The sequence below is a fragment of the Alligator mississippiensis genome, chromosome 2, assembly GCF_030867095.1.
Source record: "Alligator mississippiensis isolate rAllMis1 chromosome 2, rAllMis1, whole genome shotgun sequence".
In the NCBI taxonomy this organism is placed as follows: Eukaryota; Metazoa; Chordata; order Crocodylia; family Alligatoridae; genus Alligator; species Alligator mississippiensis.
Genome location: NC_081825.1, coordinates 204288764 through 204310710, shown reverse-complemented (window position 1 = coordinate 204310710; position 21947 = coordinate 204288764). Strand labels below are relative to the sequence as shown.

Genomic DNA, 21947 nt, shown 5'->3' with positions numbered 1-21947 from the left:
AGGCTCTAGGGCCTGGGAGCATGGCTACCTCCCCTTGTGGGGTCCGCTTCCTTTTGGGGTCTCTGGTACACCAGCTGGAGGAGCTCCAGGCCACAGTCCAGAGACTGCGTGCCATCAGGGACTGCGAGCAGGAGATAGACTCCTACTGCCAGGCCCTTCTCCCCTGGGAGTTGGAGGGTAGACCACGGTCTCCCTCCAGGACAAGGGAGGACACCAGGACCTCCCATTCTGTCCAGTCAAGGGCCCTAAGGCCCACCGCCCCGTCAGAGCTTAGCAACAGGTATGAACCTCTTGCAGCCCCAGCAGAGCATGCTGAGTTGCCAGCTCCTGCAGGCAACGCAAGCTCAACTGCAGCTACCGCCCCCGCTCTCCCCAAGACAAAATGTAAAGTGTTTGTTGTGGGAGACTCCATGCTGAGGGGGATTGAGGGGGTAATCTGCTGCCCTGACCCCTTAGCCCAGGAAGTCTGCTGCTTCCCAGGGGCCTGCATCCGAGACATTGTGGAAAAGATCCGTAAGCTCCTCCAGCCCACAGACCACTATCCCATGCTCCTTATTCATGAGGGCTCCAATGACATGGCTCGGAGTGCTCCCAGCCAGGTCATGAGGCGCTACAGCAAAGCCAGCAGGCCAAGGCACTTAAGGGAGCCTACCCTTGCCCCAGCCCTGGTACAATCTGTGGGCAAGGCAAGAGCCCCCAAGGGGACACTTGGCTGTCTGTACACAAATGCCAGGAGCTTGGGGAATAAGCAGGAGGAACTCGTCCTCCTGCTTAACACAAATGATTACGACATTATAGGGATAATGGAGACCTGGTGGGACTCCACCCATGACTGGACTACGGGTATAGATGGCTATACCCTGTACCCGAGTAGATAAAAGGGGCAGGGATGTAGCTCTCTATGTTAAGGAATGCTATGCGTCCCTGCAAGCTGATGTTAGTGACCAGGGTGGATGACTAGAGACCCTCTGGGTTAAAATCCATGGGGAACATGGCACAGGGGACACAATGGTGGGAGTCTACTACAGACCTCCCACCCAAAGCCAAGAGCTTGACTAGGAGTTTGCCCGGGAACTGGCTGAGGCCGTATGCTCCAGGACCATGGGTGTCATGGGTGACTTCAACTACCCAGACATCTCAAGGGAGGACCACTCAGCAAAATCCGAGCAGTCACTAAGCTTCCTATCATGAGTGGATGATCTCTACTTGACTCAAGAAGTCTACGGGCCAACGAGAGGTAAAGCGCTGTTCAACCTGGTACTGGCTACTGGGGATGACCTAATTGGCGACCTAGTGATCGATGGGAAGCTGGATGACAGTGACCATGAGCTGATCACCTTCACCATCCGCCGTAAAGCTGGCAAGACAGTCAGCAATACTGAAGTCCTTGACTTCAGGAAAGGTGACTTTGACAAGCTCAGGAGACTTGTCAGTGAGGCCCTAAGGGACCACGACCCCAGCGGGAGGGGAGTTCAGGAAGAGTGGTTGCTCCTCAAGGGAGCGATCCTCAATGCACAAGCTAATTCTATTCCATCTCCGAGGAAAGGCAGCAAGAGGGCACAGCAGCCCCCTGGCTCTCCAGGGAACTAGTGGACCTCCTGCAGCTAAAAAGAAAGGCCTACAAAGGATGGAGGATGGGGTTCACCTCCAAGGAGGAATATTCTGCACTGGTCCGGTCCTTCAGGGAGCAAACCAGGAAACCCAAGGCTGCAACTGAACTCCAACTAGCTTCAAGTATCAAGGACAATAAAAAGTCCTTTTTCAGATATGTGGGGAGCCAGAGGAAAAGCAAGGGCAACATTGGACCCCTGCTAAACCAGATGGGACAACTGACAACCGGCACCCAGGAAAAAGCCAACCTATTAAATGGGTACTTTGCGTTGGTCTTTCATCAGTCCCATGGGACGCCCATGCCCGCTACGGTACAGGGAGGTCTGGGTGAGGGAGATTCATTGGCCTCCATCAATGCTGACCTCATAAAGGAACATCTTGAGAGGCTGGATACTTTCAAGTCAGCCGGCCCTGACAATCTACACCCCAGGGTACTCAAGGAGCTGGTGAGCATCATAGCCCAGCCTCTGGCACGAATCTTTGAGAACTCCTGGCGCTCTGGTGTAGTACCCAAAGACTGGAAGAAGGCCAATGTGGTACCTGTCTTCAAGAAAGGGAGGAAAGTGGATCTGGCAAACTATAAGCCCATCAGCCTGACCTCTATCCCAGGGAAGGTCTTAGAAAGGTTTGTTAAAGAGGCCATCCTTAATGGACTGGCTGACACCAACATTCTGAGGGATAGCCAGCACGGGTTTGTTGCGGGTAGGTCTTGCTTGACCAATCTCATTTCCTTTTAGGACCAGATGACCTATCACTTGGACAAGGGAGAAGAGATTGACGTCATATATTTTGACTTCAAAAAAGCCTTTGATCTGGTATCCCATGATCACCTCTTGGTGAAACTGGCCAATTGTGGCCTTGGGTCCGCCACAATCCTCTGGCTGGGAAATTGGCTCCATGGTCGGACCCGGAGGGTGGTAATTGACGGAAGTCAATCGTCGTGGTGCCCTGTGACCAGTGTGGTCCCCCAAGGCTCTGTCCTTGGACCCATATTGTTCAATATCTTCATTAATGATGTGGACATTGGAGTCAGAAGCAGACTGGCCAAGTTTGCCGATGACACCAAACTTTGGGGCAAACCACCCACACCTGAAGACAGGAGGGCGATCCAGGCTGATCTGAACAGGCTCAGCAAATGGGCAGACAAGAACCTGATGGTGTTTAACACTGAAAATGCAAGGTTCTCCACCTTGGGAGGAAAAACCTGCAGCATCCTTATAGGCTCGGCAGTGCTATGTTGGCTAGCACTACGAAAGAAAGAGACTTGGGGGTCATCATTGACCACAAGATGAACGTGAGTCTTCAATGCAATGCTACGGCTGGTAAAGCGACCAAAACACTGGCTTGCATCCATAGATGCTTCTCAAGCAAATCCCGGGATGTCATTCTCCCTTGGTACTTGGCCTTGGTCAGGCTGCAGCTGGAGTACTGCGTCCAGTTTTGGGCCCCACAATTCAAAAAGGATGTGGAGAAGCTTGAGAGAGTCCAGAGAAGAGCCACGTGCATGATCAAAGGTCAAGAAAACAGACCTTACAACGACAGGCTGAGAGCTATGGGGCTCTTTAGCCTGGAAAAGTGCAGGCTCAGGGGTGATCTGATGGCTACCTATTAGTTTATCAGGGGTGACCACCAGGATCTGGGGGAACATTTGTTCACCAGAGCGCCCCAAGGGATGACGAGGTGGAACGGTTATAAACTACTGCAAGACCGTTTCAGGGTGGACATAAGGAAGAATTTCTTTACTGTCCGAGCCCCCATGGTCTGGAACAGCCTGCCACCGGAGGTGGTTCAAGCACCTACATTGAACACCTTCAAAAGTAAATTGGATGCTTATCTTGCTGGGATCCTATGACCCCAGCTGAATTCCTGCCTTCGGGTGGGGGGCTGGACTTGATGATCTTCCGCGGTCCCTGCCAGTCCTAATGTCTATACATCTATGAATCTATGAATGAGGGCCCGAGTCCCTCAAATTCAGTGCTAATCAGTGTGATTGGAGGATAGACTGTGTAAGGCATAAACCCAAACTATGATGTTTTATCTCAAGTCCCCTGGTTTCACCTGAAATCATTTCTTCACAGGGTAATGATCTTAGATTCTGGTTTATGCTGAGTAACACAAGGTCATAGTTAATACAGTTTTAACTCATCCTGAATTATCAGGAATAGATCCTGTCGCAGGGCACCTCAGTGTCTGCTCCTAGGGAGTAGAAACTGCCAGGGAGAGAGAGCCCTGGCAGGACATAACGAGCCCAGATGAGGGTTGCCAGGGTAACGAGCACAGCTGCGGGTTGCCGGGGCAGCTAAGGAGAGCCAGCTGCCTGTAGGGGGCAGGGCCTGGCCCTTATAAAGCCTAGGGCTGAGGCCAGGCTGGGAGTTTCCTGCCAGCAGCCAGAGGGGCAGGAGCTCCTGGAGCTAGGAGGCGAGCAATGCAGGAACTGCTCTAGCTGAGAGAAGGATGGCAGCTCTGAGAGGTTTGAGCACCATGGTTTAGCCAGGAGGCTTTATGTTCGAGTTATAGCCAGGAGGCTCGAGTTTATGTTCAGGCTTTGATATTACACCGGTGGTTTGGGTGAGGCTATAGGGGTTGGAGGAGGCCTCATAAAGGGCCCCATGGGAGTGTGGGGGCCCCAGCGCCTGAGGAAGGCGCAGCTTGCAGTGAGGAGTGCAACCAGTGGGTTGCGGGCAGGGAACATAGACCCTGGGTTGTGTGCAGCGCCAGTGAAGGAGCGCAACCAGTGTGTTGCGGGTGGGGAACATAGACCCCGGGTTGTGTGCGGGGTATGTAGACCCCAGCCCCATAGAGGGGCAGCTTTGAGATGCCCTGGTGCGGGCACGACGAGCCCCAGAGAGGGGGCCATATTATTAGGAAGCCCAGTGTGGGCACGACGAGCCCTAGAGAGGGGGCAATGTTATTAGGAGGCCCAGTGCGGGCGCGGTGAGCCTCTGAAGAACGGCTAGTGCTGCGGCAAACCCCGGAGCAGGGTAGAGTGCTGCGGTTGCCCCGGTGAGAGGGGGTAGCAGCGCGGTGTGCCCTGAGAGAAGGGGAGAGCAGCGCGGTGGGCCTGAGAGTCAGGGGGCGTTGCCAGGAAGTCCCCAGAGTGGGCGCAGAGAACCCCAGACGGGTCGGTATTTTAGAGGCGCGAGTGTGGGTGCAGGGAGAGCCCCAGGAAGGGGGCATTACCGAGAAGCCCAGCGCGGGCGTAGCAGGCCCCAGGCGGGGGCGCTATTGCAAAGCCCCCAGAGAGGGGCAACGTTACAAGGAGGCCCCGAGTGGGCTTGGAGCCACGCGTAGCCCATAAGGCTAGGGTGCCCCAAGGCACCCATGGATGCAGGATAAGACCCACGAGGGGTCCAGGAGTTTGTGCCCAAGGAGACGCAAGGCAGCCTCCCTATTATATTTATCAGCAAGACGTGGCGGGCGAGAATCGAGGGTGCCCTTGGGCCGAACTGGCATGGAGAGAGGGCCTAAGGAGATCATGGCCCTCCTATAGGACCCCGCTGTGACAGATCCCCTGACCTTGCATGTACCAGTAAACCTTAAAATAAAATTCTTCAGTATTTTTTCTTGGTGCAACTGGTTTTGACAGGATAAATATTTGACAGAATGGGTGTGACAGTTGTGTGCCTAAAGGCCTGTCTAAACTTTGGTGTGCACCTCTGTCTAGGGAAGTCTGCCCAACTAACTCTTCTGCCATGCCTTGATGTTATTAATAGATGGTTTTCTAGGTGAAAGGCTGCCCTCTCAACGCCCTGTCTACTCGGGGCATATTACATGGCTCCAACTGTCCCCTACCATGTCCCATGCCTCATAGGTGTTACTTAATTGTTCTCAACTCGGGGTTCCTCTCCTGGTACTAGACTGGCGCATGTCCCTCTCTTCCCCCATTTCTGATACTTGTCTCTCTATGTCTTGTTTTCGCTAGCACCTGGCTCTCTGCACCTCTCTCCCTCCCCTTCACTCTGGGCTTTTGGAGTCTCGTCACTCCGTCCCTCTGGTCTTAGGTCTGCTTGCCCGGCCACTGTGCCCCTTTGGCGCTGGACTTTCTATGTCCCATAGCTACGCCTCTCCGCAGTTGGGCTCCCTGGCCCTGTCACCATGGGCAACTGGTGCCTCCTGACTCTGGGGGGGCACCAGAAGCTGATTGCTCTCGGGGGGGGCGGTCCCCTAGTGGCTGATCACCGATCCTGGAAGTGCCGGTGGCAAAATGGGAACTGTCATCAGTGCTTCTCAGGGGGGCACCAGCTGGCGCTCTCCACTCCCTGACTGGCAAGGCCCAATCTTGTGGGGTGCGGACATGTAACCCCCCCATGCGTCGCCTAAGCCTATCACTGTGCTACTCTGGCTCTGGGCTTTCTGCAGGCTGTTGCTACGCCCCTCTGACTCTAGGCCCTCTGGCCCCATTGCTGTGCCACCTTGGCTCTGGTCTTTCTGGGTTGTCACTACGCCCCTCTGGCATTATGCCTAGCTCTCTCTGGCACCTGGCTCTGCACCTCTCTCGGGTGCTTGGCTCTGCGCCTCTCTCTCTGGTGCCTGGCTCTCCACATCCATTGCTGGACTTTCCCCAGATCATGTTCCCCTTTCTCCAAGCCCTGATGAAGCCTCCAAACCTCCCCTTATAGCCTCATCCTGGTCTTCCGGTACAACAATAACACAAGTACAAGCCCGTAGGCTATAACATAAACACTAATGATAAACATAACACTGTCTTTTTAAGAGTGCAAGCTTTCAACCTTCAACTAGCGTGCTCCCTCTTCCGGGGTACCTGAGAAGCTCTGGGAGTCTTACTGTCTTTATGTAGTCAAACAGGCAGCATCTGGTCTCAGGTAACTTCCTCAGGCAACAGCTCCTTCCCCTGGTAGTTGGCAGAGGGACCTTGCTCAGTTACCTCCAGCTCAGTAACCCACAGCTGTGGAGCTGTGCATAAAGCATCCAGGTCAGGCTGCTTCAGCCTTAAAGGAGCAGGCACAGCTTAGGTCCCTGCTACAGTGGGAAAGGAACTATCAAGGAGTCATACTAATATGCTGCTTATTTCTGACCAAAAGTGCACTAGATCTTGTATCCCTAAACTTGGTCAAATGCAGTATTAGTCCCAGGATAGAGTGAAAATAAAATTCGTTTTGATGTACTAATTGCTCTTTTTTTCCATGTAAAGCCCTGCGCTTGTTTCCAAAGTTCTTAACTACAGTGGTGGCAGAAGTACCAAGGCTGATAGAGCTTGGTAACATCTGCACATATTTGGATGAGGAGTTCTCTGTTTCAGCTCAAGACATAGGTGCTGTGTGACAGCCCCCCCACCTGACTCAACTGCCCGCAGCAACACAGATGTCTGGAGCGCACATGGGCAAGCTGGCATTGTGTTAGCTGGAAGTGTGCTCCTGATTGCGCAAAAGGGCACTAGAGGCAGAGGCAGGGAGGAACAGCAGCCGGAGAACCAGAAATGGATACAGCCATTCTCTTCCCCACCTGAGCACCCAGGGAAGAGTCAGATGATCTCTCCATTGTGGGAGAAACCAATGAAGCATGGGCCATGATTCAGCATCTCTCCAGGTGGAGATTTGCGGGGCAGCTGGAGGTACGGTGCCCACTGAGAGCATCTGAGAGATGCTGCTGACAGGCTCCTCAGCAGGCAGCACTGAGCCATCCCTATCTGTGGTGCAGCATGGGCTGAGCATGCACCCAGAGACCCCTGTCTGAGGACCCTAGTTCAGCAGAGCTGGCAACAGTTAGCCAGGGGCCATCCACAGGTGGTAACTGAGGAAGACCACCTCAAAGAGGTACATGAACTGCACAGGCCTCATGGGGGCATGACAGTGGCCACTCCAAGGTGAGGCCAGACCTGGCCCAGTGCCAGTCTGGGAAGGGTTCTCTTAGAGATGGTACCTTCCCCAGGGGCCCAATAAGGAGAAGAGAAGGGTTGTAAGGCCCAAAGTAATTGGCACCCTGAGAAGGGGGAGAAGCTTGCAGCAGTGAGGCACCAGTGTTCTGTCTGGCCACCAAGCCATTTTTTATTTCACTTTGTTGATTTAGTTTTCATTCTTTTTATGTTCCTACATTGGTGTGAACAGGGGACAGACCCCTAAGGATACAAGTCCCAGTGTAACGTTGTGGGATGCATGAACATCGCGTGTCTCCTGAGGCTGGGGAGAAACAGTGACCGCTTGCAGGCAGCAGTGGCAACAGCAGCGCGGTGGTGGTGAGTGGGGAGCTCCCGCAGGCAGCCACAGCAATGTTGGCTGTGGTGGGGGGGCGGGGGGTGGCAAGCACCCACTGGCAATCAGCAACCACCCACAGATGCCGCCAGTGGTGTCGGCAGCGGAGGGGGAGGAGGGAGTGGCGAGTGGTGACCACCCGTAGGTGCTGCTGGCAGCGGCCAATCTCTGGGGGTGCACCGCAAATCTCAGGGGATGCACGTGCACCTGTGTGCACCCCCTACCCATTGCCAATAGTGGGATGGCCCAAGTGCCAAACAACTATGACATCCCAATGAATGGCAATAAGCTCCAAGCAGAAAGGGGCAGGGAGTAGGAGAGGAGGAGCCCCAGAGAAGATGCACTGCTATGGTCACACCTGGCCCACAGAGAACCACTGGATCTCCTCCAGGTGAGTACAAGGTCATCTTTGGAACAGCAAGTCATGGCGGGCAAGAGGATCAGGTGTGATGTGGCCCAGGAGTGCAAGGCACACCTGTGACACTGGGCAAGAGTGCTGGCCACAAGCCTGTCGCATGCTGACTTTTTGCCGGTGAGTGCTTACAGGCATAAAAAACAACCCCCCCCCCCCCCCAGCTCTTTGCTTTTATTTTGGTGTGTTCCCATGCCAAGCTCTGTGCATACCCAGAAGAGGCAGCACATTACTTCTACCCAGTTCTGCAGCATCTGTAAAGATTGGGTACTTTAATGGGGCTTTTTTGGCACTTTTATCTAATAGCTGATTGAATCATCTTAAGCTAAAAGTGCAAAAAAGCTCCGCTGAAGCACCTGATGTCTAAAGACGCTACAGAGCCGGGTTGAAGTCAGTGCAGCTTCTTCTGGTAAAGTGCTTTAAAAATATATATATATCTCTGTAAGCAGCTCTGTGGGTGATGAGCACCCAATATATTTCTTTTTGCTGGGTGCTTGAGTCCTGGAGCACCCATGGAGTTGATGCCTATGGTGCCAGATCCTGTGCTCTCTCTACTCACCCCAGGATTATTCCAGAAAAGGAAGTCATCAGTGGAAGTGACAGTCTATGAAATAGTTTTGATTATAAGATATCTGAGGACTCAACAGAATATTTCCTGAAAGAGAAAGGGAAAGAAGTAAGAGTAAACAAATGCCACTATAACAAGCAACAGTGTTTTAGATTCACATTGTACCGCAATGTTTTGCAACCAGGTATTTGTTCAAGATTTAAATTTTGTTTAAAGTAGCCACTTACTACAAAGTTTTGAGCCGTGGCAAAGTTAAATTATTGTTTCATACTGCCATCTTGTGGACCTACATCATAGTAACAAAAAGCAATTTTGTTTCATACCAGAAATCATACACTGCTGGTTTCTAAATATGTCTAGATTGCCTGCTGTTTGTTCCTTATGGCAAGGAACAGTTCTTCAAATATTTCAAAAATATCATCTCTCCCTTTAATTTCTTTTCTCCCCAGACTAAACATGCTTAATTCACTCAAATCTGTTCCCATATGGTTGAATTAAAGCAGTCAGACCAGCAAACAAAGCAACAGTTACAGATCCATTTTCTATCTATTTTCATCATGGATGGCTTTATTCTTACACTAAAGATATGGGTACACATTATGTTTGCATCAGTGAGCATGTCTACGCAAGACTTTTACTGCGAAGCTGACTAATTAGCTCTGCAGTAAATGTCTTGGCATCTACACATGCAACCCTATTAGGGTACAGGAAACTAATAAGCTCTGCAGCAGGGTAGTACTTGCAAATGCAAGTACTACCCTGCTGTGGAATTTTTTTGTGTGCAACGGTGCACATGTAGACACTCACCAGGCTGGTTGGGGCACACTGGTGCTGCAGTTCAGGGGCTAGCTTGCTGCTGGCTAGCCCTGCACTGAAGCACCCTTGGGCCCCAGCCAGCCCCTCTGCAGAACACTAAGCCCAGTTGGAGCAACCCCATGCTGGCAGGCTGACCCCAGGAGACCCCTGCCAGCTGGGACTGCTCTGACTGGGCTGCACATGTTGTGCATGAATAAATTCCAGAGCTGACTGCTCTGCAGTTAAGTGCTCCCAGCTGCACATTCAAATGGCATGCCTGGGAGCAAAAACCTCTGGAGCAATAAGCTCTGGAACTTATTCATGTGTACTAATTGCATGTGTAGACGTGCCCAATATAATCATCTTTATACTGGTGTAAAAGTAGAGTGGACATGTAACATAGTTTTTTGCTTGTGTAAGTCACTGTATTCCCATGTAAAGTTACATCTTGAAAAAGCTTTAATACCTACATACTTATGGAAGTTACGCCCTGGTACCCCTGTACCTGCAGCTATGGTTCATTTCAACCGACTTTCCTACGGGGCAAACTATTACCTGCCTCCTCCCTTCAGTTGCCACCCCCCAATCCCTCCCCAAGTATACAAGCAGTCTAAAAGCTTTAGCATAAGATGGTCATCTGTCCACTCTAGATCTCGGCATATTATACCTTGTTGTATACAATCAGTGTTTTTTGCCAAAGGTGTAAATGTGTGGTGCCTGCACCCTATGAAGAATGTATTCCGAGTATAGAACATTGCAATACAATACTGAAAGTACTAACACAATCCAATCCTTTTATGAAAGAAGTGACAGATATTTAGTATCATTATATCCATATAGAAGTTACTGGGCTTTAGGGTGGTAACTATTGGCAAACTGGGTGCAGTTTTCCCCCAGTGGGTGCCTCCATCCATTTATAGCTTGTATTCCTTATGGAATGTGGGAGTTGGAGAAGCTATGGGTTCATGGCAGTGATATTTTTAGGGAAAAAGTGCTTTATAATGCTGTACATTGGGAAGGGATATTCTTAACCTCAGTAGGCGCATCTATACATGTGCTTTACTGTGGAGTTGACTAATTAGCTATGCAGTAAAGTGTCACTGTCTACACATAACGCTGGTATTAGGGTGCAATGAGTTAATTAACTCAGCTGCAAGATTCTGCTGTTGGGGATAGTACAATTTTACAGTGGAATCACTTACTGCACAGAAATGCTTGTGTGGATGGTGGACTGCAGGAGTTTGATCCAGGGTGGAGCAGCTCTGGGCTGGCAGCATGCTCGGCAAGGGGGGTCGTTACGTCTCAGCTGTGTGTTCTTGGGAACCCTGGCACAGGATGCAGTCTGTCTGACTCGCAAAGAATTCCCCCTCCCTCTCCTCCTCTACCTAAATGAAACTGATTAAGATGCAGTGATAGACCCACCTAAGACCCTCCAGATAAGGGTGACAAGAGTGAAACAACTGCCCTAGGTCTTATTTGCATCCGAGATGGAACCAGATGACCATTCATTTACATGAGGGATGGAGAACAGAAAGCCTGAAGCAGAAACTAGTCACTGCGTGATGGGGAATCTGTGCTCCAAATGCTAAGCAACCCACACTTACACACACCCAGCTCAGTATTTCTCAGACCAGTTCTAATCTGGATTTACAAAGGACCTCCCCCTTCCCCCCCCCCCCCCCGAGAGACACACACACACACACACACACACACACACACACACACACACACACACACACACACACACACACATGCACCCCCCTCTAAGTTTAATAGGTATCTCGGGCCGAACATTCCCCGGTCCCGCTATGAGAGGCCTATTTAAACTTGATTGACTACAACTCAGTTGCCAGGTTAGGGAATGCTGAGGCAAGAGACCGAGTCAGAGCGGGTATGGGCAACATTTGAACAATGGTTAAGGGTTCATCACAGCATCCAGCCCGTTGGAGCCCTGACCACAGGTGTTGTCATACTTTTCCTGGGATGACTGGTGGAAGTCCTCCTGCCCAAAGGTTATAAACACTACAATAATTGCCTTAAGTCTGTTAAAAGACTATAGTAAGATCTGGAAAAGTCATGCTAAGCTGAGGCTTGTTCACAACAAGTAAAAATCCAAAACCCCAATGCTGCAAGCTATCTATTGTTTCTGAAGAAACCATGAGATATCCCATCAGTATATCTGCTATCCATATGAATTTCAAGCTGGCTCCCAAACGTCTGGGTACTCCCTAACCTTATGTGTTTCCTGATTATCAATCAATTTCTTAAGATGTTCCAAACCAGATAACCCCTTGTCAAGAGAAAAGACAATGATTTACACTATTGAGAATACTTTGAAAAAGCTGACCTGAGGATATAAAAATCTGTAAAAAAAGCAGCAGTGTGTGTATTGACACCACCCGCTGTTGTTCTCAGGACGCTGGAAGAACATATCGTCTCCCTTCAAGGATTGTGCTAGGAACTTTACCTGTCAGCTTTGAGATCCAAGTGCCTTGGACTGGTGAAATCTCAGCGCTCTCTCTCTCTCTCTCTTTTCTCTCTAGGCATAAATTTCTGAACCTGAACTGTACTAGTTAAGCTTGAGCTAAGTTTCCCCAAATACTTAGTGAAACCAGGGTAGTATTGTAATTGCTTGTTTTTGTTTTTCCTTTGCGTGTCTATTACTATTAGTACCATTATATATTTCATATACTTAAATATATGTATATGAATATTGTTGTTTAGCAATAAATAACTTTTATAGTCAAACTGGTAGTAACTGGGTACGTTTTTCCTTCTCTACTTCTTCCTCACGTGCTCTCCAGCAACGCTTCTTTTACCTAAGCTAAAGATCCCTGTAAAGCCCAAAAATGCTGTGGGGTCTGCTCATCAAGAGGCCAAAGATTGGGACGTGCTGAGTATGAAACACATAAGGGGATCAGCTTGTACAGGCTGATTGACCCAGTTTGACTCAGACGTGCCCTTATGAACTGAATGCTGGCCTATGAGGGTGTCAGCTGGACACCCAGCCGGATTCAGAGGGATTCTGTTTACCTGGGTGCTTGTGTCTGACTGCAGTTTATTGTTGCTCTGATGAACTGATTCCTGGCATATGAGGGTGTCAGCCTGTCCATGCTGATCAACCCGGCCGGGTCAGGCACGTCACGTTAATCTGTGTGTTTGTGTGTATGACTGATTTGGTGACTGGAGGAACCCAGCCCCATTGAGACTGAGTCCTGCAGGATGGCTCCATTGGGGGTGAGGACTTGCAGAAGGGGGATATACAGCTCCGTATAGAAACACAAGTAACACAAGCAGCACACTGACAGAATTACCAAGACCCTAGAAATATATCCCTTAAATGAGAACACACTAAAGTAACGGGCAAATCTGGTAACGGGGTGGGGGGAAGTGAGGGGAGAAGGAGAGATCAGCCCTATGGTTCCACAGTTTCGGCACTCTTGTGCCAGCCCCTCCACTGCCTGACACTGTCACCCAGAGCCTGAGTCTGACCCCTCTCGGGCCTGCTGCCAGCCCAGGCCTGCTCTATCCTGGCTCATACTGCTGTGGTCCTGGGCATACATGCAGATGCTGTGCCTGGGAGTAACTGAGTTTGTGCTGGAGTTTATCGTGTCACTTTAATGGCACATGTAGTGCACCCAGTGTGTGTGTTGTGCAACTATGGGGTGTTTTAGAAATTGGTGCTTTCTTAAACATAAGGTCCTACCATTTACCCTGCTGAATCAGGCACTGGACTTGTGTCCTGCCTCCAGCGGTACTAGAATTCTGATTACTTCCTGATTATATCCATGCCCCTTTTTCTTCAGTAATGCACCTTGTCAACTATGAAAACCTGTATGAATGTGATAAAAAAATCACACTCAACCTGAAATCTTGGAAAGGCAACATTTTGCTCTGCCCCTTTCCTGCTACTTGCAATTAAATACAATTCATATGAATACATCTATTAATCTATTAATATTAATGCACCTGTCCAGTAGTACATACAATAGTTTAAAATACATGTATTTCAGATTGGTAGCACTGGACAAATAAAATAATAAAAGCCAAGATACTATTCTAAATATCTGACTTGGCACTATAATAGAACAGCAGATAGTCGATAAAATAAGATATAATGGGGGAGACTCCATTAATGCTGTGAAGTCACATAACGATGAAACATTGGTAATAATTCTCATGATGTAGATGTCTGTTTCTTCAGATTCTGCCTTGTCTTTATGCCTTGCATCTTTTCCTCTTTTATTGCTTTCAGAAGCATATCTAAAAAGAGATGAGACCTAACATTAATTTGCCATTCATATTGAAACATGTAAATGTGAAAGATTTTGGACAAGGAGCTCAAATTTTGTCTGAAACTTAACTAAACCATGACTATCTCAACAAATTTCTTGTTTCAGGAACATTCCATGAACTAACATCTCTAAAGACAATTGAAAACAGGTGGGAAAAGGTGTTGGGAACCTTTTGGGAAAATTATGGCAACAAAAATGCATCGATTTGAATTTAAAATAATTGTATTAAAGGTTCAGATTTTAATGCTTAGAAGTCTCCTACCACATTGATTTAAACTTTCTTTTAATTTTTTCCCCCTGCAACTTAAAGCTACACTGCTGCCACTATGATTTGGCTTGGAGAAAAGGGATGGGATTTGTCCTTTCTCTTCAGAGGTTCACTTTGCTTTTGAAGCTGCCCACACGGGTTACCAGTCGGATGACTTTCTTATTCCCTTCACCTGGCCACGGGTTCACCCGGCACTGAAATGAAAATGCCAAACTCATTTTGTGTATAAGGCTGGCCCCCAGCAAGTCCAGGTTGCCAAGGACCCGTGCTGGTTTCAACAGTGGGCTGCACTAGATAAATTGTACTGCCACAGTCCTCAGCCTTATCATAGGCACTCCTGGTTGTTGAACCCAAGGCCCCCAAGGGTGCCTCTGCTCCTACCAGAAAAGGCTGGCTCTTGGCTTTCACTCCTTTTTTACACTATGGGGGGAAAAAGAGGGAAACTTCTGTTGGCAGGAGCTCGGAAAGACCCCACCAGGCAGAATGTTTTTCCCTGGGTGGATTCCCGTGTGAATCACGCGGGGTTGCGGTGACTTGGCTTCCCCCCTCACACTGTCCCCGGGAGCTGTCAGAACCGGCGGGGCGAGGTGCTGAGGTGGACGGAGGCGGTGTTGGGGTGGGGGGGTGTCTTCCAGTGTTGCCGTGGCAACGCGCGCGCGGGCTGGAAACCTCACGGCAGCATTGCTGCCCCCCCCCCACGGGCACCCAATGGGCGGGCAGTGTCGCTCGGGGCAGCCAATGAGCTGCGAGCCGGGGCGCGAGGCGGCTCAGCGGCTTCGCGCCAGGGGGGAGCCGAGGCACCTGAGACTGGGGTGGGTGGGAGAAGGGCGGGGGCGCACGCACACGAGGGCGAGGCGGTGGCGTCGCCGGTGAGCGCCAGTAGCTCCAGCTCCTTGAGGCGGATGCCCAGCTCGCACGTGTCACCGTCGGGCTGCGGGGTCGGCACCCCCTCCCGTTCCCGGGCCGCGGGGCAGAAGAAGCGAAGCGGCTCGTAAGGCAGCGGCGCTAGCCCGGCCGGCCACTGCGGCCCCGCGCCCCCGCTGCGCGCGGCTGCCGGCGGGGGCGCTCCTCCCAGGCCGGGCGGGGCCCGCGGGGGCCCGCGAGCGGCGGCCCTGCGCAGGGGTACAAAGAGCTTGCCCCACAGGCCGCAGTCGGCTGCGGGGGCGCTGGGCGCAGCGCGGTCGTATAGGGAAGGGAAGTAGAGCGGCTGCGGCGGGCGCTGCTGGCTCATGGCGGCACGGCCGCCAACCGCCGCTGCCAGGGCGACCGCGGAACGCCGCGGGGAGCTCTCCCCGCCCTCCCTGGCGGCCGGAGCCTCTGCGCATGCGTGCGCGTGGACTGGGCTGGGGAAGCCGGCGCCATGTTGGCTGTCGAAGCGCAGTGGACCAGAGTTGGGGAGTATCCGTGTGGGGGGCCTGGGCTTGGCTGGGGGTTCTTGAGCCATGTTGGGTAAGTGCCCCCTTGTGTTGGCAAGAAACGGTAAGACCTGGGATTCCTTGGGGGGGCAGAGTCTTGCCTGGGGGTGAGGGAGCACTGAAGCCAAGATCATGAACCCTGCGTGCCCCCGGAGGCTGGGAGGGCATAGCAAGCTCCCTCGGGTGGTGGGAGCATGGTAGTGGCGAGCTCCTGCAGGCAGCCACAGCAGTGTTGGCACAGGGTGGTGAGCTGCAGACACACCAGCGGGGGTAGCCAGCAGTGATTGGGGACCCGCCACAGATGGCAGTGGCAAGGGGGAGGGGCGTGGCAACTACCCACAGGCAGCATTGGCAGTAGTGTTTGCAGGTTGTGCACCTCCTAGGCATTGCCAATGGCCAAGATACTCCCTTGGCCTTCCTGGGTGTGTTGGCAATGCCAGGCAAGCGCTTGCTGGAGAGAGGCATGCTTTGGGGGCTTTAGAGTAGCAGTTCTCAAGCAGGGTGTCACAGTACCCAGGGGTGCCTGGAGATCCTTTTAGGGGTGCCACTGAATACCCAACAAGATTAGCCTTGTGAAGTGTACCAGACACACAAGATAAACCCAGAGACCAACTAGGCATCAGCAGTGTTCAAACCACTCTGCCCTGCTGTGGGTTTTTTTCCGTTCTTTGCTACAGAGGAATTGCTCTGTTCATTTAGCTGTGGTGAAAACACAAGTGAAAACTGCACTTTCTAAGGGGGCCTTTGAGTCTGAACAGGTTGAAAATTGCTGAGCGAGATGGTTAAAAGGTATTTATCTTTTTTTAGTAGTCGAGGAAACCCTAGTTACCAGGTGAAAGTGCTCTTTGAAGTGGTCTTGATGCACTGAAAATTATAATTATGTCTCAGCCTCTTGCTCTTTGGATCCTCGCTAGTTGTGCCTGCCTTTACTAGAAGTTGCTTAAAATAAAGAAATGAAATGACTGTTGTTGTATTTGGCTAGGAACAAGATTTCGTATCTTATTATATTCATCCTTCAGGCCAGTAATGCCATGGTTGCTATTTTTTTAATGTATTGGATTCATTCTTCTGAATATTAAGAATAAATAACAAGGCCTTTGAATATGATGGGCGTTGAATTCCGTAGGTCCTTCTACGGGATGATAACTCCTAATGGTTTCTTGATGGCGTTGGCCTTGTATCAAACTAGGCATCAGCATAGATGTTAATAGTATCAAACTAGGCATATTTAGATGTTAATAGTGGACAATCAGCACTCCTAATTATTAGTTAGCAGCCTTGCCCCCCCCCCCCCCCTTACCACCCCTCAAATTGGAAGCTCAGTGGTTTCACACTTGGATTTCTGTCCTCTCCTTATTGCCATTTTTGCCTTGCTTTTCCCTCCTGATTTATTTTCTCTCCAGCAGATTTTCGCAGTGGGGGACTTCTCTGCCCTTGCCTGGGAAGCTTATGTTCAAATTGCTTCACAAATAATGTTATAACAGCTGCTTACAGTAATCAAAGATAAAACATTTTAGGACAAAAACCTCCTGTTGTTGTTTACATTCTGCTAAAACTCATGCATCATGAATACTTTGTGATTAGCTTTAACTTCCTAAGCAAATCAGCAGTTTATTTGCCTGATGCTTATCACATAGGCACCCAAAGGCCTAGTGGTTAATTTTTCTCGCTTACAGGAGAAACTGCAAGGTAAAGGCTGGGGTCAAGCAATAATTTATTTTCAAGTGCATCATATTTAGTAAGTCTGTTACTCAAACAAAATTCTTACCATATTTGTTGTGCTGTGTGCAAGGTGTCTACATTAGTAAAATAATATTTACATACTGTAATAGTTATAGTAATATATTTACATATGCATATTTTATATTTAGTGGGGAAGAATAAACGCTAGCATTCTTTAGGAAGTGAGCACATACTAAAAACGTGATATTAAGTGATTACTGACTGGATCAGAAATTAGGTAATAAGATGCAAAGTCTCTTAAATCTATATTTTCAATCCAATACATATTAGTCTTGACTAAAAGTCACTTCCAGCCAATGATTCGTCAGTGATTTACATGAAAAGAGTGTTCAGTTTTAGCCTGTTTCCTAGTTGGCAAGTATGAATAGCTCAGGAACTGCTATGGCAATTGGCATCGAATGGTAATATCAGTAGAAAGACATGTAGTGGTTGTGAATTGTTATCAGTGACAAAAGCCAACAATTTCTTCTCTACATTATGAATTCTAAGTCTTGTGGACTTAGGGTCCAATTCTCATGAATCATGTTTTCCAACACAACAATTTGATCTAAAAGTTCATTCCTTAAATTTTTTTTTTAGTTTTTTCTTCAGCAGAATTGCAGTGATGGCTTCAAGTGCAGCTTTTTCACTGCAGGGCTTTTATTCTAACATTTTAGTGATTTAGCAGTATAAAAATGTCACCTGTATGCAAATTGGATTTTTAGGGAAGGAATTTTGCATACAATCCACATCACACTCTTGGCGTTTAAAATTTGAAAACTGGGTAGGCCAAACTAGGCTGAAGGTAGCTTAGCTTGGATAGTTTCCCTCTCCCGTTCTTGTGCATGAAATGTATTGTGCTAGAAGAGATGGAACCAGCAGATATTCTAATTATTTTACATTTGGAAAGTCAGAGTAGACAATTACCCATAATAAATGACCTTCAATATCTATATATGTTAGGTAGCACAGGCCATCCAGTGCAGCTAACTTTAATAGAGGAGATAAACAATGAGTAGACATAAAACCTTCATCACCTTTCTTCAAGAGGTTTGCCTTCCTAGCTAAATTGGATGATTTTTCCCTGGACAGCATAGGGAAGCTGACCCTGGTACTGTACCTGTTCTATAGCTAAATAAAGGGCTTCACCGTCCAAGGTTGTTAATCTGGAAATTTTCACAAGCATGTTAAAGTGGGTTGTTTATTTTCCTGCCTTTTGCAGGAGAGGTAGCCACATTATTAGTCCTTTAGGTAGCTTCCCCACACAGCAAGTCTCAGTCTCCAGTGAAACAAATGAAATAAAAAAGAATACGTCCTTTCTGGATGTTAGGAGAAGAGATACTTTTTTTGTTTTGGTTTCTCTTCTGGAGCTTTTTTAGAGGTCCCAGTTGGACACTCCCTGGTCAGCAGAATGCCCCACAGCTGAATGTCCTTAACACGATTGGCTGCTCCTTTTTAAAGGGACAGACCACCCTGTTATAGGGTGATACTTTGAGGACAAAGATATGTAACCCTAGAATTCAAAGTGATCCCCACTTTACCGTGTTGCGGGGGAGGGGGGGCAGTGCTCATTTACCTTTACTGTAATAAGCTGGTCTTTCTCTCCAGTGGATATGCACAAAACAAAGCAGGATGCAAGTTCATTTTAATTTTACTCCCATCTTCTTTTAATTTTTACTCGCATCCAAACCACTGGGGGTAAGAGATTGGGTGTAAGTAACTTCTAAAAATCCCTCTTTACTAGAAGTGCGCTGATGCATCAGTCCGTATTGTAATGGTACCGATAAAAGGAAAATTAACATTATCGGCTGCTTTTGGCTGATGTGGCTGATAATGTTGCTGATAAATGCTGCGTGCAGCTGGCCTGGGATGGGCGGGGCATGGGACAGAGCTGCAGCTTGCCCAGGGGGCATGGGGTTGGGAGTGGCTTCCACTGCTGCATGCATCCTGGGATGGCATGTGGGGACGTGTGCCCTGTGGATCTGCATGCACTTTGAGCTGGAACTGGGTGTGGCTTTGGGCTCTTCCTGGTGAGGGGCTGGGCCAGGCTGTGCTCAGGGCAGGTGTTGGTGGTGCTGGAGGAGGGCTATGGGGAGTGGGTCTACAGCCACCCCAGAATTGACCTTAGCCTCCCTCCCAGCGCTGCTGCCTCCTGCCTGAAGGGTAGCATGACCCAGCTCGCCCTCCGGGAAGAGCCTGAGCCTGGCACTGCCCTACTGGCCCCAGCCTGCAGTGGCAGCCCACCCTTGCCCTGTGCACAAATCTGGGGGCATGCCCACCCCCCTGTGCCCTCCTGGAGTGCATGTAGGAACGGGGGCCACCCCCATCCCCCTTCCTGTGCCCCCAGGATGAGCTGGGGCTCTGTTCCACACTCTGTCCCACCCTGGCTGGGCAGTGCCTGCCTCAGTGCCAGCCCCACTCCCTCTCTCAGCGTGGGGGCCTCAATCTACCCTCACTTGCCCCTATTCCCACAACAGATTTACCAGCTGGATGCTGCTGTTCAAGCTGCTGGGCTACATATTGGCCATCTGATTGGTATTGGCCGATATGGCTCGTTAAAAATTGGCCATTGGTATCAGCCAAAAAAATGATCGGTGCACCCCTACTTTTTACACCCCTACTTTTACTCTTACAAAACTGTCAGTGCTTTGCACCTTCAGATGATCAGTTGTAAACAAAGGTAGACACTTTCTGAGGCATTTATGATCCTGGGTTTCCCTGATTAAAAAATTGCAAATTCTCTGATTAAAACCCCCAAATCCATTATTAAAATTAAAGGCTCCTCCCTGCAGCCCTGCTCATGCCCTGCTCTCCCCACAGCAGCTCCCCAGCCCTACTGGTGCCCCTCATTCCTCTCACAACAGCCCCCCCAGCCCTGCTCATGACCCTTGCCCACCACCCCCAGCCCTGCCAGAGGGGGCCTCCAGCTGTCAGAGCTATGGGGCCAGGGACCCAGGTCCACAGCTCTCTGCCCTCAATAGAAGGCAGTGGCTGCTGCAGCAGAAGGAACATGGAGCTGGCTTCTCTGTTGCCTGCCTGCTGTGGGGTTGGGCAGGGGTGGGGCTGGCTCCTGGCTGCAGCGTACACTCCTAGGAGTCCTAGTGGACTCCAAGATGAACATGAGCCGGCAGTGTGACGAAGCCATCAGAAAAGCCAATGGCACTTTATCGTGCATCAGCAGATGCATGATGAATAGGTCCAGGGAGGTGATACTTCCCCTCTATAGGGCGCTGGTCAGACCGCAGTTGGAGTACTGCGTGCAATTCTGGGCGCCACACTTCAAGAAGGATGCGGATAACCTGGAGAGGGTCCAGAGAAGGGCCACTCGTATGGTCAAGGGCCTGCAGACCAAGCCCTACGAGGAGAGACTAGAGAAACTGGACCTTTTCAGCCTCCGCAAGAGAAGGTTGAGAGGCGACCTTGTGGCTGCCTATAAGTTCATCAGGGGGGCACAGAAGGGAATTGGTGAGTATTTATTCACCAAGGCGCCCCCGGGGGTCACAAGAAACAATGGCCACAAGCTAGCAGAGAGCAGATTTAGATTGGACATTAGGAAGAACTTCTTCACAGTTCGAGTGGCCAGGGTCTGGAACGGGCTCCCAAGAGAGGTGGTGCTCTCCCCTACCCTGGGGGTCTTCAAGAGGAGGTTAGATGAGTATCTAGCTGGGATCATCTAGACCCAGCACTCTTTCCTGCTTATGCAGGGGGTCAGACTCGATGATCTATTGAGGTCCCTTCTGACCCTAACATCTATGAATCTAGGGGCTGGGGGGCCCCTTGCCCCCCAGATCTGTGTGTGGGGTGAGAGCAGGGCGGATGTGCACTGCAGGCTCATGCTTTCTGTCCCGCTGCCCTCACTTGGGGCCTCTGCAGCGCAGCATTTGTAACCTAGCCTGGCAGGGCAGAGCGGGGCTGCGCAGGAAAGCTGCTTGCCTCTGCAAGCTGTGCACTGCCCTGGCCACACTTCCCCTGTGTGCTTGGAGGCAGTGCGGGCAGCAGCACAGGGTTGTGCCCCTTGTTGCGCCCCCTGCAGTGGAAGTGTGGCCAAGGCAGCTTGCAGCTCGCAGAGGCAAGCAGCTTTCCTGCATGGCCACAGTCTACACTGGTACGCTGGGTCACACACACTGCTGTGGAGGCCCCAGGGGAGGACAGCATGGTCAGGGGCATGAGTGTGCACCCATCCTGCCCCCACCCCGTGCACAGATCTCAGGGGTGCGGGTCCCCCCTGCCCACCCAAAGGAGTGTGGGCTGAGGAAGGGAACTGGCCCCACCGCCAAGCCCCAGACAAGCTGGCCCGCGGTGTGTGGACTGGGAGCTGTGTGCTATTGGCCAAGCAGGCTTTGTGCTTCCTTGTGTTGCTTCCTATACTCCTGCAGGAAGCTGCACATGGAGGCGCGAAGCTAACTTGGCCTAGCCTGCCCTGCAGCGCATGGACTGGGAGCTGTGCACTAGCGCCTCAAGTGGGTTTCGTGCTTCTTTGTGTGGCTTCCGTGAAGGGCCAATAGCATGCCGATCTGGGTCCGTGTGCCACTTGCTAGGCACTCCTGCGGGAAGCTGGCTTGGGGCTGAGGGAGTGGGGAGGTGTTGGAAAAAGACACAGAGTGCCTGCCTGGCTGGTGGTGCTTGGACGCAGAGAGGCGCGCCATCGGCCC

The 21947-nt window shown here is 50.6% G+C and overlaps 1 protein-coding gene across 1 annotated transcript; it reads right to left on the bottom strand.

The window, feature by feature from the left end:
- Nucleotides 1-13582: 13582 nt before the first annotated feature.
- C2H11orf91 (chromosome 2 C11orf91 homolog) lies at nucleotides 13583-15463 on the bottom strand. The gene is made up of 2 exons (XM_059721383.1): nucleotides 15002-15463; nucleotides 13583-13858 (listed from the first exon to the last, which is right to left on the bottom strand). The coding sequence occupies exons 1-2, from the start codon at nucleotides 15387-15389 to the stop codon at nucleotides 13773-13775; spliced, it is 474 nt and encodes a 157-aa protein (XP_059577366.1). The 5' UTR covers nucleotides 15390-15463; the 3' UTR covers nucleotides 13583-13772.
- Between the last annotated feature and the right edge of the window lie 6484 nt (nucleotides 15464-21947).